Consider the following 17507-nt stretch of genomic DNA (forward strand, 5'->3'; position numbering starts at 1 on the left):
GTAGCCATATTCATTGTTTGCTTTAGTGTAAATATCTTAAATATGGCATGACATAAACGAGTGTGATGACTGCTCTATGGTGGCATTTTAAAGACACAGCAATTACACGATACATACAAGATGTTATTCACGGCTGAATGAACCTGCTGGGTGGCCAGCACACACACAAAAGATCCGCTAGACCCCCTATTAACCCTCTTTTTCTCCAACTCTGTGCTGCATACTGTGTTTCTGTGTTGGAATACTACCTAGCCTCCAGGTTTACTGTGTGGTAATTTGATTTACAGCGGAACTGCACCGATTTAATACATCAAAGTCTGTTTACAGGTCTTGCATATGTGAAAAAAGATGATGTATAAAGTGTTTTGTGGCTTAAGGAGCTTAAGTGTGATACATTGCCTAAAGTGGTGTCGCTTGTATCAATTCGGGCTGAGGAATATAAATTTGGAAATTAAAAAAATATTTGGTTGTGGCATAAAACCACAGCCCTCCAGTCCAGAGGTCTAGCTGCTGCTGTTGACACCGGGTTTCAGTGCTGCATATTCCTAAGCAAATTCTGTTTAAATATTAGAATCAATTTCAAACACTGTTAGCATGGAGCTGTTTCACTGCAATATTCCACCTTGCCCTGTAAGTAATTAAGTATTGATGCAATAGGCAAAACAATTGACATATGTTGTATAATGTGCACTGTTCAAAAATCATGTAGACCGTTTCCAAACAGCAAAATGAAAGCCAAGGACATGGAGACGTACAAAATACTACACTTTATTTATAAAAATATATACACATAACACCACCTGTATCCAAGACGGTTCATCAGTTTGAATGATCTAGAAACACATTATTGTAATTTGCACTTATGTGTTAGAGGTAACCTGCATACCAAAGCTGCTCTCTGCTCTTTGTGGCATGCTACAAGGGTGAATAGTTCAGTAGTTGTTCAACAAGTCAAGGTCCTCTGCAGTAAGAGCTGATGAGGGAAGACGTTTGGTTGGAGGACTTTGACGTGAACTGTCACACCTCTCTGACTGACGCTGCCTTTTTTTTATATTGTGCCAGGAAGGTTTGCCTTGTTGATTTGTTGTGGAAGGAGTCTGTTTCTCAGGTATGTGACTGTTTGCTGCAGGTCTGAAGAAATGCAGTCTCTCTCTCTGAGCCTCTTCCTCGCTCTCGCATACCAAGGGTGCTGCATTCAGCACGTCTCTGACAAACTTCTGCCTGCCAACTACAACAAAAACAAACACTGTAAAGTATGTCTTAGACACTGTGTCATCATCATTAATTCTAAAAAGTATTACAATGGGAATGTAAGGTAAAATAAACTTACAAAAGTGAAGTGCTGATGTTCTGGATTCATCCATTTTCTTCAGTTTTGGCATTTGTGAGTTATTTGTTTCCCACTGGTTTACCACCTGGAAAGGAAACAATGCCTTTATTCATGAGTTGTGAGCCAGCACTAAATTGCAACATTTAGCCTTTATTTGAAGAACAGTGCTTACATTACAGGAACGTGTTTCCTTTAATCATTGTCTGAATATATTTACCTGCTCTGCCCAGCCTTCTGTTTTACATCTCGAGTGATCAAAGCTGTCTAGTGATTTCTCAGAATAAATTAGCCCCAACAGGTCCCATATGGTGGTCTTCAATCCTGTGCCAAGCTAGAAATATAAATTACATTTAGATGTCAGCATCACAATAATTTGCAGCTAAACGTAATGCACAGTAGTTAGTGTCGTACCTTCAAACTGGTCCCAGATACATCAAGATTTTCAAGTTTGGGGAAGCATGTGATGTATCTTAAAGCCCTGACTGATACAGGGTTATCTGTGCAGGAAAAATAAGAATGATTAAACAGGCAATGATGAATCTGAACCCGTTTTAATTGTGGAGGTGGTAGTATCTGCACTAAAATAGTTTGGTCACTAACAGGAAACGTCAAGTAACTGAAGACATTCCAGTCCTTTCCTCAGCATCCGAATGGGTGCAGTAAATCTTTGGAGGCCCACGTCTGACAGCCTGTTACCGCCAATGGAAAGCTGCATTAGGCTGCTGAAAATGAAAGGCAGAATTGTTAGTAACATAGCTTCATATATTTTCCACATCATATCTTAGGGACTGACAAATCAAGTATTACCTTGCCAATGAGCTTGATGATGTTAAATGCTGGAATATCTCATGATCATCACCCAGTCTGCAGCCAAACAGATCCAGACACTTCAGACTATGAAATGTTTTTATTTCATCCATCCTCTCATGCAAGAGTGGAAATCTGCAGAAATGAAAATGACACAAAATGCTGTTTCTGTCTCGGGCACATCACACTGTGAGGCTGGATATATGTTGGCATGATAACTGACCTATTTCTCAGACAGAGGGATCCAAGCACCATCTCCCCATAAGCGTCACTGAATAACTGCAGGGCTTTTGAGGAAATGTCTGCGTTTAAAAATACACGATTCTCCTCTGCTGCTGCAAACAGCCTGTCTCCTATTTGATCAGGGAAGCCCACCAGAGAGTCCACATGGTGAATGTTGTCAGCTACGAATAACAGAGTGATGTCAAAGAGAGATTTGGTTGTGTATCTCAGACTTCCCTCTGCATTGTAGGTGAATATAAAGTTCTCTTTTCTCAGCACAAAGGGATTTGTCCTTCTGAATGATGACACAGGCTTTGGCTGGGCCAGGACTATGTCACTGACACGACGAAGGTTTCCTCTTTCTCGGACATAAATGGCGCTATTTTCCATCTTAACGTATTTTTGTTTTCCTGTAAGAAGGACACTCTTAACAGATGCACAAAAGTCAGCTTCCAAGTTGCGTTCAAAAACAACTTATGCATTAAAAAAACAAAAGTACCTCACTTGTGAGCTAATCCATGGTCGTTGAATCAGCTAAAACCATGACCAAAAAGGACCCACAAGTCCTATGTGAGTGTCTTCTATTATCTGCTTTCTTTTCTCATCTTATTTGGCTTATAAAGCCAAGTTATTTGCTTGTATCAGAGTAAAGTACTTCGAGTTCCGTAGCCTACCGTGCAAGTTCACACAGTTGGTGGTGGTGGTCTCTGCTTGATAACTTCAAAATAAAAGCCCAATGCTAATATAAACTTATTTCAAGATCCCCCAAAACTCAAAAATAGATAGCAGATATCTTGCATATATTAACTTATACAAATGTGTTATGCAACCCATCATGAAACAGTTAATTATATTCTAAATTCAAAAGGTTCAATATCTTACTTTGAAAAGGTTTCGATACAGGAAGAAGGCTTGTTGACGTGCCCGGTATATATCCGGTTCCGGCCAACGCTAACCTAGCTGAGAGAAATTAAATGATTTTTAGAGGTGCTAATAGATAATTTGGTAAGCGTTAATTGTTCAGAAAATAACTGATACTGTGCACTATATTTGTTAATAAAACAGAGGCTATCTTGATATGTTTACCCAGTCGGAAAATGATGTTATTAAGTTAGCTAATGTAACTGTTGGTGAGCTGTCAAGTGAGGACTTGGAGTTGGTAGCTAACTTGAGCTAACTTATAACTTTGTTTCTTTTTCACTGTGTTGCTCATAGAGTACACCATTTTTAACCATCATTCAGACACGGTCAACTTGGGGTTAAGCTATTTCAAATGTTGTTTCTTTATCCAACAGCTTGCTAAGATTACTTTTGATCGTCTTTGTGAAACATAAACTTGCCGATAAGTTCCTGTTTGACGCTCCACGTCACGGACAGGGAATCCGTGTAAATGGCGTCGACTAATGATCCATTCCAATTTCAAGGTAAGTGTCCTCCAGCATCCTTTATGTGATATGGAAATGAAGTTTACTCAATGATGATGTTATACGGTTTACTCGTCTCGCTCAAAGTCTCTATGGCACTTGTAAACCCACATCTCTCTAAACTGCTGCATTGTTATGCATCGGTAGCAACATCCACTTTTTTTGGATTCATATTTTCCATTTATCCTTGCTATGAAATTAGAATTTGAAGAAGCTGGCAATCTGTTGGAAGCCAATAGAGATGCAACCACCATCAGCATTGAAGATGATGGCATGCCAGAGAGGCAGAGAAAGGCTGCTGGTTTCACTCCGGATGTTGATGACGAGGATCCACATGCCAGTGATGACAAGACAGAGGTCTGCACAACAATAACACTTTTCAAACGTATTTCTTACTTTTTGAACTATGAACTATTCAATGTTGTTGCTTCGAAAACGTACTTTATTAATTTTGCCCATCTCTATTTGTTTTATTTAAGCTCCTCTCTGGGCAAAATAAAAGTGCCCCCTTCTGGACTTTTGAGTACTACCAAAGATTTTTTGACATCGAGACCCATCACGTAATGCATTCATAACTTGTTTTAACACTGTAATATGTTGTCTTATAATATGGAGTTCAGAACATTAATATATTTGATTACATGTGTAATGGTTATTAACATTTGTTTCAGGTGAAGGAAAGAATAATTGGATCTATGCTGCCATGGCCTGGAAAGAACTTCATTCATGTCCACCTTCGTAGAAGTCCTGATCTTTATGGTTAGCACTTAAACAGTTTCACATTCAAGTCCTAATTATTAGAGGTTGTCCGGCTTCTTGTAATTTGGAAAAGAAGAGAAGTTTCCCTGTTTGTACTGTTGATGTAATGCTGTACTTAAATGTTGTACCACCAAATGGGCACACAAACAGAGTTTCTGATGCCTGATATATGTGCTTTCAGGACCATTCTGGATTTGCACCACCCTTGTGTTTGCTCTAGCCATTAGTGGAAACTTTTCCAACCTCCTGCTGAATTTAGGCAAACCAGGCCATAAGTATAGCCCACAGTTTGGAAAAGGTAAGTGCTGTTATTTTTTAATATTATGGCTCAACATTCTCAGTTTGGAGGTAAGATGGAACTGAACATTTTACTTATTCATTTGTTTGTATTTGATGTGTTTTCCAGTGACAATAGCTGCAACAGCGATCTTCAGCTATGCTTGGTTTGTACCCCTTGCCCTCTGGGGTTGCCTGCTCTGGAGAAACAACAAGATCATGAATTCAGTGTCATATTCCTTTATGGAGATCGTCTGTGTATATGGATATTCCCTTGCAATATACATACCAGCAGTGGTAAGGCCTTATTTATTTTATCTCATAATAACAAGTGTAATATTGTCAATTGAATGATTACATCTAATAACGTTTTGATGATTAATGCTACTTTTCCCTGCATCATGAATACATTCAGAGCCTTGAATGTGTCTTGTAATGGAGATGAATATTAAACAATGCACTGTTCTTTCCCACACTAGGTCCTATGGATTATCCCATTTGAATGGCTGAGGTGGTGCTCCATCGTGGTGGCTCTCTGCCTCTCTGGCTCCGTTCTGGTGATGACTTTCTGGCCTGCAGTCAGGGAAGACCACCCCAAAGTTATTGCAGCAATAATGTCGGCCATTGTTCTACTCAACGTCCTGCTCGCTGTAGGCTGTAAGGTAATTGTGCTTGCTATAGCTTTGAAGCTGCTTTTACATCCGTTTACTGTTAGGATTTATTACAAACTTGGGAGCAATGGAAAATAAATCTGTTCAGGGAAATAAGATACAACATTTAATATCCTTCTTTGGCAAAACACTTATTTATTAATCCATTCAATTCAAGCTGCTTGTCCATCTCCTTGTATATTGAGCCAATGAGAGACTCTCATTTGTCCTCAATGAACTCAGCGTGGCCAAGCTTTGACCTCTCTTGTCAATGTCAAACACAGACACTACACTATACTACATGGATAGCATTTTGTATATCCTCCTTGTGTGTTCCTGGGAAATGACTATACCTGATAGTGTTAAGTTCACTCCCACTGAGGAGACTTTCTCAATAGGAAACTGTGACTGCATTGGCTAACTGGTGTGAGAATGGGCTATTAGTCTAACTGTCAGCTGCACAGAGCTATCATATGTCTAGTCTATGTAATTAGTCTACAAAGTAAGCTTGTGTCTGAAGGTTGGCAAAGATGAATGGATTGCAATAATGCCGCGTTCTCTCTTGGAACACTGAACATTTGCAACACACTTACTTAAAGACACCGGCTTTTATTTTGATTGATTAGTAGTTTCTCTTGATATTGTAAATTCCGGATTGTTTTACACTTGTTTGACTCCTTTCCTTGTTTGCTTTTCCAGGCCTATTTCTTTAGCAAACCAGAAGCATCACTATCAGCTGCACCTTCTGCTGCACTGCAGCTGACCAAGGCACCATCTGCGACATGAAGCCTTTCATTGTCTAAAGGTAAACAATAGTGACACACAAGCCTTTTAAGCCATGATCCTTTTGTACATCCACTAATAACCTGATAGGTGTGTGTCATCTTCCTCATCCTTGTACTTTTCATCGACTTTGTTTTATTCACATGCAATGGCATTCAAGATGACCTCCTATGGCAGTAGCTGCATTACACTGTTGGCTTATATTAGTGTTTTTTCTCAAGTGTTTTTTTTTTTTTTTCTTCTAACCTGCTAAAGTAGCACATCTGACACCGGACTTCCTTTACATGATTTCTCCTTTTCAAACCAAGTGTTATATGTTTTTTTAAATTGCAGGTTCTCCTGTTGCCTTATTAGAGGGAATCAGGTTGCTGCAGTGATGAAGTAATGGGTCGGTTGGATTTCACCTGCACTCGGACATTCTGGCCCAAGACCTAAAACCCCAGTGTCAATGCTTGTTTCAATTGAATGACCTCTGGAAATGAACACTGGTACTAAGTATGTTATTTCTAATGGGATGGGTTCTCAGCTTCCTTAAAGATACATGGGGTATGGTGTGACTCAGCACATATATGATCTCTTGCAGTATGGCAGTTTTCTACTTTATAGTCCTTTTTTCAAAGTACTTAAATAACTAGTCTATGCAGTAATGTTGGTGGCATCAAAGTGATTTTGTATATACATTTTTCATACTCAGTTAATGGGAACTGGCTAGTTAATTTTGTGTTATGAAGATTCTTTATTCACAGCATAATAATAACAGGTGTTAGTGAGAAATTCAAGACTTGGACTTATTATGAACAATTTTAGTATTTTTGTATCATCTTTTCTCTGATATAACCATAAGTGCCGCAAACTAATGCCAAAGACCCATTCTAAATGTCCAAGGCTGTTACACTTGTGTAACTTTTTTAAATAATTTGTTTTTACTTTGAATAACTGCATTTGATAACATGTATAACATTGAATATGTTCATTTGCAATGAGTGTTTCATGGGTAAACAAATAAAATATGTTCTTTGTGGGACCCACGTTTTTGATAAAATCATCATCAATAATAAAGGTATTATAAAAAATTATTTACATTTACATCGCAAAGTGAACCGATTATTTGCAAACAGTTTTCACTCATTAAAATACATACTACTATAAACCAAACTTTTAAAATGTGGGAAACGTACAATAAACAACATTAGATATTCAAATAGTTTTAAGGCAATCTAATGTAACACACTAACCATTTTTCATAAAGATATTAATTTAATATTTTCCATCTTTGTCTACTTCAAAACTCCTCTTCTGAACCTGAACAGTTGCAACATATAAATGCAAAAAATGTTAGTTCACGACTTTTGTTCACCTTTTTTAAATATAAGTTTATATGTATGAAAACTCACCAAAGCTCCCACACGTCTAGACAACGTGATACACTTCTACCCGCTCCTGACAGCGGTAAAAGCTGCCAGTACATTTCAACAGTTGGACATTTTAAATATTGAAGGGATAGATTGTACCTAATTGGTATAACTTCAACATCTCAAAGAGAGCGTTCACTTTAAAAGTGGACATTTGGCTGCTGTTACTGTTTTCCTACTCATCCATCTTAACTGTCCTGCCTAATAGGATCTACTGTGTCACTGTTTGGATGCACACAGTGGAAAAATGTTACTTATGTATGTAAATCCTGTGTACAAGCACTCAGTGTATACATTGCACGCAGGGGGGGAACTCTGTTAAGTTTATGATTTCCATTAATTAACAGGGGCAACGTTAGCTGATTAATCAACAAATTAGGAAAAACATTTTGTCACTTGAAACGGTGTCAATGGATGGTGGCGCCCTAATTAATGGTCATTCTAGCCCCAGCTTTGAGTTACACAGGAGGTGCCTGTCAAACAGATAACCCTCTTAGAGGAATGCTACCTGCCTCATCTGTAGCTGCTCCAGCTTGCGAAGTGGATTTGCCAACATAATGCGCAAGAACTATTGGAAAAGCTTGTGAGTTATAACATTAGTTTGAAGTAATTGCCATTTTAATTTTCTTTTTTCTGATTTGGAGAATTTATCACCACAAGATGGCCACTTCACAAGGGAAAGGTGAAAAAGTGTCCAAATTTGAGACATTAAGACTTTTGGAGAAATGCAGAAAGGAAAGAGATGATGCCATGCACAGAGAAGGTGTTCTCAGAGAGAAACTGAGACAGTATGAGTCCAGGATGCGTTCAACTGATGCTCAGAAACAGAAGCTGAAGACCTTGGCGGTTGAAAACAAGGAGCTGAGGAAACAAGTGAAGGGTCTTCGCACTGAGATTGGACTTGAGTGCAACCCTAAGTTCACTGGAAAGACCACAAAGGACATAATCAATGACATGCAAGATAAGGACCGTGAGTGCAGTTCCCTTGTGGAGAAGGTTGCCAAACTGAGTCTGAACATTGATGATTTGACCTCTGAGTTGGCAAACACAGTCACATCTAAAACACTTTTAAAGGATCAAGTGCATTCATTGCAGCAAAATCTCAAGGATATGACAAATAATCAACGCCGCCTGCTGAAATTGTGGGAAGACAAGAAGGTCCAGAGGGATCAACCCGCCGCCCTCCCGGCAATTATCCAGAAACCTGCACAGAAACCATTTGTTCATAAAGCCATTCAAACTGAGATGTCTGTCAATTCATCGCAAAAGCTCCCAGTCAATGCTTTTGAGATCAAGCAACTCTCTCTGGACCATGACAAAAAGACAGTTTTGGATAAACACAGTTTCCAAACTTATGGAAATGACTTTCATCATGAAAATACATCTTTCATGCACGACGAAACCAATGGAATTAAGAATTAACTTAATTCTGTGACAGTCAGACTGCAGTGAGAAAGTAAAGCGAGATAAAACAGATAATTATTAGTGTGTGATATATATGTAAATATCAAACAAACAAGTAAAACATATGCAATATAAAATAATGTAAAGCTGATTTCTGGCTTGTTTTGATGCCTTCTGTAATTTAATGTAGTTATTTCAGAATTTGTATCACTCTGTTTCAGTCAACATTTACCTGTAACAGCCTAGCTATACTTTGTTGGCTTGTACTTTTTAACCTAGCTTGAGTTGGACCGACTGTCCGAATATGTTATTGTCGAACAAGCTCATTATACTACAATCGTCTGGCTAGCAACAGGCAGGTACACGGACAACTCTTAACGGGGTCCTTCAGGGTCCTTTGAATGCATGTGGCGCGATATGGGAAACAGTGGAAAATAGTTTGACAGCAGGAGAGCCGAAGAGATTATTATCACCATTTGGCTCTCTATTTATCCCAGCAACATGTTTTCTGCTGAGCAAAGCTGTTGGTTTGTCCGCAAGGTGAGTCTTTAACTTAAGTATTCATTCATAGAAGAGAAAATGTATCGCGTGAGTTGGCGTTAATACATTACCGTTAGCCTCTCTGTTTATGCTAGCTGTGGCTGTAGCTAACATTCAGCTTTCATGAATCCACACAAAAGCACCAAAGTTACAAAAATATTAAGAAAAGTGGCACAGTTTAAAAGCACATACCATACAAGAAACCGGAGTAATTTGAAAAAAGTACATAGGATTATCAAGAGCAAAAAAAGCTTTGTTTTGAAATAAAGGCTAGGGAGCGCACGTTTGACAATTATAATACAAATACATCAACACATTTCAGTCTAAAGTTACGTTTTTTAATGAGATGAATTTAAAAGACTTTAAGAAGTGAGCCAAATTCATCAGGAATAATTGAAAAAGAGTTTGTTAGTCCTCTTGCACAAATGTAAACAGCGCTATGATTGAAACAAAAATATCTAAAAAATGAAAAATGCAATTGTTTAATTAATTTCTCAACATGAGAATATTTCAACTTAAAATATATTTGTATAGAATTTTCCAGATACGGATGTCTTTTGTTTCAAAATGTATGTACAAACTCAAAGAAGTTAAGACAACAAGGAAAACAAAATGACCATAGCTATTACTTACAATATGAATGAATCGGTAAGCATGTCAGAAATGATAACAACAATATTGAATCATCCCTTAACTTTTTTAACGTATATTCTCGAATTTTTCAAACTGTCAATGTGAGTTAACATTGTGTTTGTTATGTATTTAATAATGACTGGCTGTTTTCTACAGGTGATTTGCTGGAGAGCTGTGGCGAGTATCGCTTGGGCTGTCCTGTTGTTGCCCCCCATCACAGCAGTGTTTGTGCTCCTCAGCAGGTTCAGTCTGCTTCACCCCATCCACTCAGTATCAGGTCAGTGGTCATTGTGATATGAGACTCGCGACTATCTGAAGTTGTCTGAAGCTCACTGTAGACTTGTTTTTTTACATGCAGAATGTCTGTCCTTCTTAACGAGTGCAAGTGCCATCTTCTCCTTCATCCTGCTGTGTGGAGTCATCATCATGGTGGGGTTCCTCAACCTGGAATATTATACAGGTGAGAGACATGATGTCATTCTGAAATATTCCTGTGTTGTTGTTTTGTTAAATAGTAAATGGCTTTGTCTAAAAGGATGTGCCTTGATAGTTTAGGCTTTTGGCTTAGGCATAGGGTTCATAAATCAGAAGTGACAGCTCACTGTGAAAGTAAATAATTTTATCTGCAAATGAAATAATTGGTATAACATCATTTGATACATAATTTCCTTATCAGGTTGTTCATTGTAGAGTGATGAATGCATTTAAAGAAACACCTCACCTTTTCTGGACATTTTTTAATATATGTAATACTTTTCATACAGTATAACATACATCAATCAGTATAAAGCGTGGTTCCAAAATGTGCACTTCTTGTCAATTATTCTAAATATACATACCTTTTTTTTAATAAATCAGTGTTGAGAAAAGTCTTGTGATTGACAGGCCAAGAGTTGACCTCTAGCATATGATATTCTTCGGTTGTAAATCTGTTGTTTCTTTTCAGTCATCCCGACGATTGCATGCTCGAAAATCGCCCTGTTGGGTCAGCTGCTCCACCCTCGTCAGTTCGTCAACTCCCTGGCCCACTGCATCATGGGAATAATCGTGGCTTGGTGTTGTGCCATCGCCATCGGGGGCAGATATGAAACGATCGCCTACCCTTGCACACCGGGCGATGGGTAAGCAGTAGGGCTGCACGATATTGAAAAAAATTGATATTGCAATATTCTTTTCCGCTGCGATATATATAATGCGTTTTTTTAACTATATTTAATCGGATGAAGGATTTTAGTCACGGACGTCTCGATCTTAACTGGTTGACTCCTCATACCTTAAGTCATGATCTAACATGTCATGATAATGCAGGTTGCTTACCCTCAGATAAGGGGGTTCATATGTGAATGAAGAAGAGTGGTGTCTAGAAGGGATCCAAGAGATTAAACGTATTACATTAAACTATAGGAAGCTTCATTATCACATTAGGGAATTAACATACGTGACCAAATAGGTCATTTAACTTTTTATTCCACAATTAAAACCTTTTTTGTGCAAATAGCAGCAAAGTAGTGGACATCTTTTAAACAACATTATACAAATAAAATTAAGAACAGCTCCTTTATGCCGTTTTGAACCTTTCTCATATGGTGTAACACCGGCAAAGGCATCTGAAATGGTTGTTTGCTGTGCATGCAGACTCAGAGCCTGCATGTCACTCCACTGAAGTACCCCTGACATGAGAGCCGCGCAAGTTTTCCTTTTTTAGCAAGCAGCAAAAATAATTGTAACATGACATGTTTGAGTTAATTTACCTACTTAATATCGAACGCCCTAAAAAAAAAAAAAAAGATATATAAAAAAAAAAAAAATCGCACGCCCCTGCGATGTAAATATCGCGCATGCACATATCACGGTTATCGCCATGACACGGTATATCGTTCAGCCCTAGTAAGCAGCACAACATAACTATCATGTTGAATATTCATGCTTCATCCATTGTCTTAATTTCCTCCATTTGTTTTCAGCGCTGACAGTTCCCATCAGATGTGTCTGAACGAGCATCACTTCATCCTGCTGCTGGCTGGAGCCTTCGTTGGATTATCTCACAGTATGCTGGGTGTGATCTACAACATGAACTATGTCCCTTTTCTCACTGTTCAGGTGTGTGATGCGACTCATTCATCTCCCTAATGATCATTAGGCAAGATGAAATACCTAAGATTGAAATAGTCTTACATTCTGTTATCATCCTCTGTTAATGTTAACCCACTATTATTCCCTCCAGCAATACAAATACCTCCGCTTTAAGGGATCCCTGCCTTCGTTGGTGAAGTGCAGCGCCACTCAGGCCCTTTACTCTGTCAGGAACTACATTGTTGTGTATTTCTTTTTGGGTAAGTCATGTCTGTTTACATTTATCATTTCACTGCTAGGAGAGGCTTGAATGAATCGTTTTTTTAATACGCATACTATTAGTTATTGTACCTGGTCTTCGTTTTTAACAGGATACATTCCAAAAGCATGGATTTGTAAAACACTGAATCTGCATTTGAACAGGTCAGTGTGGCTTCTGTGTTATCGAGTCTTTACAATCTGTTCAAACAATAATACATGCAGCCACTCACTGCTGTTTCTTGGACTCCATTAATGTCTTTCTGTGATCCCCAGCTCTGTCCACCCTCTTGACAGCATAGCTGGCCTGCTGGACCTCAACCTGCTGTACCAGCTGTGGGTCAGTGCCGGCTTCCTGCTCCTCACATGGCACGTCACCCTGCTGCTCTTTAGGATCTTTGTCACTGAGGTATGTCCATAGAAGACAAAATGTATACAACGGCTAATATTTCAAAAGCAAAGGTCTCACGTTGTGGTTGGTTATAAACATATATGTTTTTTTCCATTCTGTTTCTCTTCTGTACCGTGTAACTTTCCTTCCGATTATATATTATTTACCTGTCTCAAGCTCATTCAAAGGTTAAAGGTTAACATCAGTGCCAGCCGTCTGTGATGACCATTGACTCGGCCAAGTTCTGATAACCACATCTGACTGCCAATCTGTGCTTGCTATTGGCTTAAAAGTAAAGTGTTGTGTTGCAGGGACGACTTCAGTTTGCTTTTTAAATAATTTAGGGACACTAGGGGGCAATGTTGTCATAGCTTTGAGTGCTCAAGTGTCTGAAGTGCACTAGGCCTAACTTGTTTATAAAATTCATGAACTTCCCAGGATTCCTCTCAAGTGCATTTAGTAGCTTGAAACTAATAATATATGTCCTGCTGTCATCTGCAGGTGTACAGCTTTCCTGTGCAGTCTTCTTTTACCGAGGATGCCCATCAGTGTCTTCCTAAAGTTATTACCGGCAAGCAGCCCATGATATTAAAGGTGAATAAAACACATGGTACCTCTCTTCTAATTTTTGCATTTGGTTATTGTAACGATTCTTTTTCTCCACATGTCAGTTTCTAGCTCTGCAGGACCTTGCTCTGCTCTCTCAACACTCCCCATTGAGACGCTCGGAGGTCTTCAGTCTCAGTCAGCCAGGTTTGTCCGCTAGAGGTCCTTTTTTTGACTGCTTTTGATTGACCTTTTGTAACATACTTCTTGACACACTTCAGATTGTATGTAAAGTAGAAAAATGTATTTATCTGTTCATTCTTGTCTCAACAGGTGGCCATCCTCACAACTGGAACGCCATCAGTAAGGAGTGTCTGTCTCTTCTGAATGATCTGACCCAGAGACTCATAGCCTATCATGACACTGTAGCGACCAATGGCCGGGCCAAACCCCTTTCTACTGGGAGTGAGAGGAAGACTTCATCTGAGACATCAAGTATGTTATTAGAAAACATAGAAATGTCATAGTTTTTTTTACCTGTGCTCTTTATCCTTTGAGGACTCCTCCCTAGCTATCCTGCATATAAAAATAAACCTTCCATTGTGTCCCATTGTTCTTTATCAAATCAACCTCAGGTACAGAAGATCTGATGAGCCCGAGGCCCATGTTTCTGATGAAAACCCCAACGTCAGTCTTTGCTCGCTCCATTGTTGGCGCCTCACAGAGCCCTCTGACAGCGCCCTTCACTAGTCCTGACCCGGACAGCCCTTTTGCTTCTCCCGCTCTGCGGCGTCTGACTGCTCCTGCGGACCCGTGTTCCCCGTGGTTCGGCTCAGTGCAGAGCCCCCACATCATGAGGAGACTCCCGAAACTCTGGTCCACCCCCACAGGTGAGAGGAGGTCACTCGGACGAAACACCTTGGTCCACTATTTACATGTTCAAACCGTGGTTCGTACTGTAGCTCTGAAACTAATGGTAGTATTTTGAGTCCATTCATAATATCACCAGAGGGTTTGACGCTTTAGGTATGACATCTTCTCGACTTTTAAGTGCGTCAGGGTATAATTACATTGGTATTCAAATTAAAAATAGATATCTTTCAAGTCAAGGTTTTACTGCTGGTTTCCCCTTTTGTGATTTAGTATTTCTGTTCAGATTCACAGGTCAATGGAAGTCCCCCAGCATCCCCTTCCTCAGTTCCCTGTCCCAAACAGGAACCGTCCAAACCAAGTCTCCTGGCTCAGTTCCTCCAAAACAGGAAAGAACAGGTATTTCAGTCTTGTCAATACAGAATGACAGAATCAATATCATTAAGTGTATACAGTGTTGACCAAGGCTTTCACACATGTATTAACCCTGGGCTAACGAAAGTAAACCCACAGAGGGGGTCTCTCTCTCTCTTGTCAGATTTTCATGATTTTCCAAAGCCAACAATCCTTTACGCCCTGATGGGCCAGGAGGGCGAAGGTGAGAAGATGGACATGGCACTAGTAGTTGCGCCACTTTTTTTTTCCACAGCTCAATCACACCAATCATCTCTGTGCTGCCACTGGAGAGAAGAATCAGGAGGAGTGCCACAAATGTTCGGAACATGTGTCCTATCTGTAGCCTGGCTATTGATTTCCTACTTCTGCTTCATGAAGTCACCATCTGGTGGAGTGCAGAGTTGATCAGGGTTTCCTTAGCCCGGGGTTAAGTGTGAAACGCCATTATTGCTACGTGTGTTTCATTTTGCTGTTGTTTTTAAAGTGAAACAACTTTACACTTAATCGTCCCATTCAGGTTAAACATTTCTTGGCAAAGCGCGTGCTGATAATGTATTTGTTTAACAAGGTAAGGATGTGTGGCATGTGAACTCGGTGAGGGGTTCTTTGCATGTTCTCATCGCTCATCGTGTTTGACCAAATCTACCCCCCCCCCCCACCTGCAGACATCACTAATTGATCACTGTGTTTGGATGTAGTTGTACACACATTACTAATGTTGCTCTTCCCCCCCCCCCCTAGCTGATACAATGAGCCTTACTAATGACTTTAAAAGCTTGATTCCAGCATGCGTGTCTTGCAACTCTTGTTTGCACCAATCGAATGTCGTAACGTTGGAGCACGATGTCCTTATTGTAGAACTAGAAACTAGTTCAGTTAGTCTGCGTGTCTTTCTGAGTGGTATGTATTTTCCTTTGAACATGCATGCATTTTGTAGTATCACTAAACCCAACTTCCTGATTCATCCGTCTGCTGTAGCTATGCTTCCGTCTGAGTCGTTAGAAAACTCTGTACTAGTTAACGTTTTCTCTTGCAGCTTCCAGAAGCCTCCAGTCAGGCTCTGTTTGCAGACAGCCAGGCTCACATCTGGGCTTTAGAAGGTGGGCAGAGATGGTGGACTGTTCATTTAAAGCCGATATGTCCTGTTGATACACCATGCTCAATATATTCTGTTACATCCTCCCCCAGGGCTGACGTACCTTGTTCAAGCCTCCTTCTCAGAAGACCAGTTTGGGGTCGTACAGACTGCATTACCCAGCATTCTCGGGTGTATGCTCGTCTTACAAGAGGTAAGCTGTTTTATGGTTTACTGCAGCTACCCTGAGATATGGGGGAGCAAGGGACTGCTATCAAATGTAAAAGCCCATCTGTGTTGTGCTGAGTGTGAATTGGCTTTGCAAGTGAAAACCTTCCACTGGAAGAGACTTACTCACGCTCCATAAGTTCAACATAGATGTATAAAAAAGACCATTTGTATCTGTTTGACAAGAAGCTGAGACATCAAGGAAATTGAGTGAATTGTGTTGTGTGTCTCCAGGCAGTAGATCGTCACTTCAAGCTGCCTCACGCCTCCAGTAAGCCCGTCCGGTCGGCCAGCAGCCTGGGAGACTCCACTCACAAAACACTGCGCTTTGCCCTCAGAGCCACTCTCAAGACTGCCATCTACAGGATAACTACTACTTTTGGAAGTCACTTAAGGTAAGGCCTGTTGTTGAAATGGACTCTCTTCAAATTATACAAAACATGTGGGACTATAAAAATGTATAATGTATATATTGTTTTTTAATCCTCAGTGCTATTCAGATGTCTGCAGAGCACCGGAAAAGATTGCAGCAGTTCCTGGAAAACAAGGAGTAGAACACCCGACACTTGGCTCGTGTGCCTGCAGATTCTTATCAGCTTGTGTGTGCACTAGCATGAGTGAGGCCAATACTGAAAGCCCATGATAGTGCCTCCTTTTTTTATATTTATGTGTGCAAGATGTCATGGTGGAATATATTTGATAGTTATATCACATCCTCCATGTGTGAGGCTTCCTGCTACACTGACAGACTGAAACAGGATAGAAGCCCAGCTGTTCTTCCTCTTTAGGAGATTTAAACTAGCTCACAAAAACAACTTACTCCAAAAATATTTGTTTCATTTGTATTACGAGATAATGATATTTGACTTGACTCATTCATTTGGAAAAGTTGTGAAGGGCTTTGTTTTACATGATGTGCTTTTTGGTAGCGCACTTCATAAGCTGTCTTATGGAATTATGATATCCTTCTGGTTTCAAAACATTATCATTTGGTGTGAGTGAGAGAGCAGTTGGCATGGCGTGTCAGTGATGAGAAAGAAGCTGTGTTGCTCTCTTGATCTGAAATGTGTTCTGGAAATATATATTTTTTTAAAGATCTGGTTTTGTTCTAAACTCCAGCCTGGAGAACTCGTTTGCTGTCCACCTCAGTTCAGGTTCTCTAACTAGAAAATACACCATCAGATGTACAGATCAGACACCTGTTTGTCTGTTAACTATTTAGTTTGTCAGCTTTTGCTCATGAGAAATGAGGCTGTCTGTCATGTCAGATAAAGGATGGAGATTTGGTGTGACTGGTAAAAGTGTGGGCAAAATGATTTGATTGCAAAAATGCGTATTGAGTTTGATATCCGCTCAGAGACCTGTTGAATAAAAACATTATGTAAAGATCCATTTCCATGTTGTCATTTCTCAGCAGAAACAATCAAATG

At 39.8% G+C, this 17507-nt stretch overlaps 4 protein-coding genes across 6 annotated transcripts; 3 read left to right on the top strand and 1 right to left on the bottom strand.

The window, feature by feature from the left end:
• Positions 1 to 752: 752 nt before the first annotated feature.
• On the bottom strand, positions 753 to 3133 carry lrrc42 (leucine rich repeat containing 42). Of its 2 annotated transcripts, none has more exons than XM_079647317.1 (7): positions 2361 to 3133; positions 2138 to 2272; positions 1931 to 2049; positions 1742 to 1827; positions 1548 to 1661; positions 1331 to 1415; positions 753 to 1228 (listed from the first exon to the last, which is right to left on the bottom strand). In XM_079647317.1, the coding sequence occupies exons 1-7, from the start codon at positions 2747 to 2749 to the stop codon at positions 933 to 935; spliced, it is 1224 nt and encodes a 407-aa protein (XP_079503443.1). In that variant the 5' UTR covers positions 2750 to 3133; the 3' UTR covers positions 753 to 932. The 2 variants fall into 2 exon arrangements, with proteins under 2 accessions (XP_079503443.1, XP_079503442.1); XM_079647316.1 differs by having other exon boundaries at positions 1931 to 2052; positions 2361 to 3128.
• A 125-nt stretch (positions 3134 to 3258) lies between these two features.
• Positions 3259 to 7275, top strand: yipf1 (Yip1 domain family, member 1). Its single transcript, XM_079647318.1, has 10 exons — positions 3259 to 3364; positions 3655 to 3783; positions 3986 to 4140; positions 4263 to 4343; positions 4455 to 4542; positions 4724 to 4840; positions 4949 to 5115; positions 5298 to 5480; positions 6168 to 6273; positions 6585 to 7275. The coding sequence occupies exons 2-9, from the start codon at positions 3750 to 3752 to the stop codon at positions 6252 to 6254; spliced, it is 912 nt and encodes a 303-aa protein (XP_079503444.1). The 5' UTR covers positions 3259 to 3364; positions 3655 to 3749; the 3' UTR covers positions 6255 to 6273; positions 6585 to 7275.
• Positions 7276 to 8140: 865 nt separating this feature from the next.
• LOC307020021 (uncharacterized protein) lies at positions 8141 to 9363 on the top strand. The gene has a single exon (XM_079651109.1). The coding sequence runs from the start codon at positions 8324 to 8326 to the stop codon at positions 9083 to 9085; it is 762 nt and encodes a 253-aa protein (XP_079507235.1). The 5' UTR covers positions 8141 to 8323; the 3' UTR covers positions 9086 to 9363.
• Positions 9364 to 9435: 72 nt separating this feature from the next.
• Positions 9436 to 17465, top strand: ndc1 (NDC1 transmembrane nucleoporin). 2 transcript variants are annotated; one of them, XM_079648108.1, is made up of 18 exons: positions 9436 to 9607; positions 10397 to 10517; positions 10599 to 10700; positions 11187 to 11361; positions 12205 to 12340; positions 12465 to 12573; positions 12685 to 12736; positions 12848 to 12980; positions 13464 to 13556; positions 13634 to 13715; positions 13842 to 14003; positions 14144 to 14398; positions 14665 to 14777; positions 15292 to 15342; positions 15811 to 15874; positions 15963 to 16063; positions 16312 to 16472; positions 16568 to 17465. In XM_079648108.1, the coding sequence occupies exons 1-18, from the start codon at positions 9569 to 9571 to the stop codon at positions 16629 to 16631; spliced, it is 2013 nt and encodes a 670-aa protein (XP_079504234.1). In that variant the 5' UTR covers positions 9436 to 9568; the 3' UTR covers positions 16632 to 17465. The 2 variants fall into 2 exon arrangements, with proteins under 2 accessions (XP_079504234.1, XP_079504235.1); XM_079648109.1 differs by lacking the exon at positions 15292 to 15342.
• The last annotated feature ends 42 nt before the right edge of the window (positions 17466 to 17507 follow it).

This window comes from Notothenia rossii (genome assembly GCF_949606895.1).
Source record: "Notothenia rossii genome assembly, chromosome: 9".
NCBI classification, from domain to species: domain Eukaryota; kingdom Metazoa; phylum Chordata; class Actinopteri; order Perciformes; family Nototheniidae; genus Notothenia; species Notothenia rossii.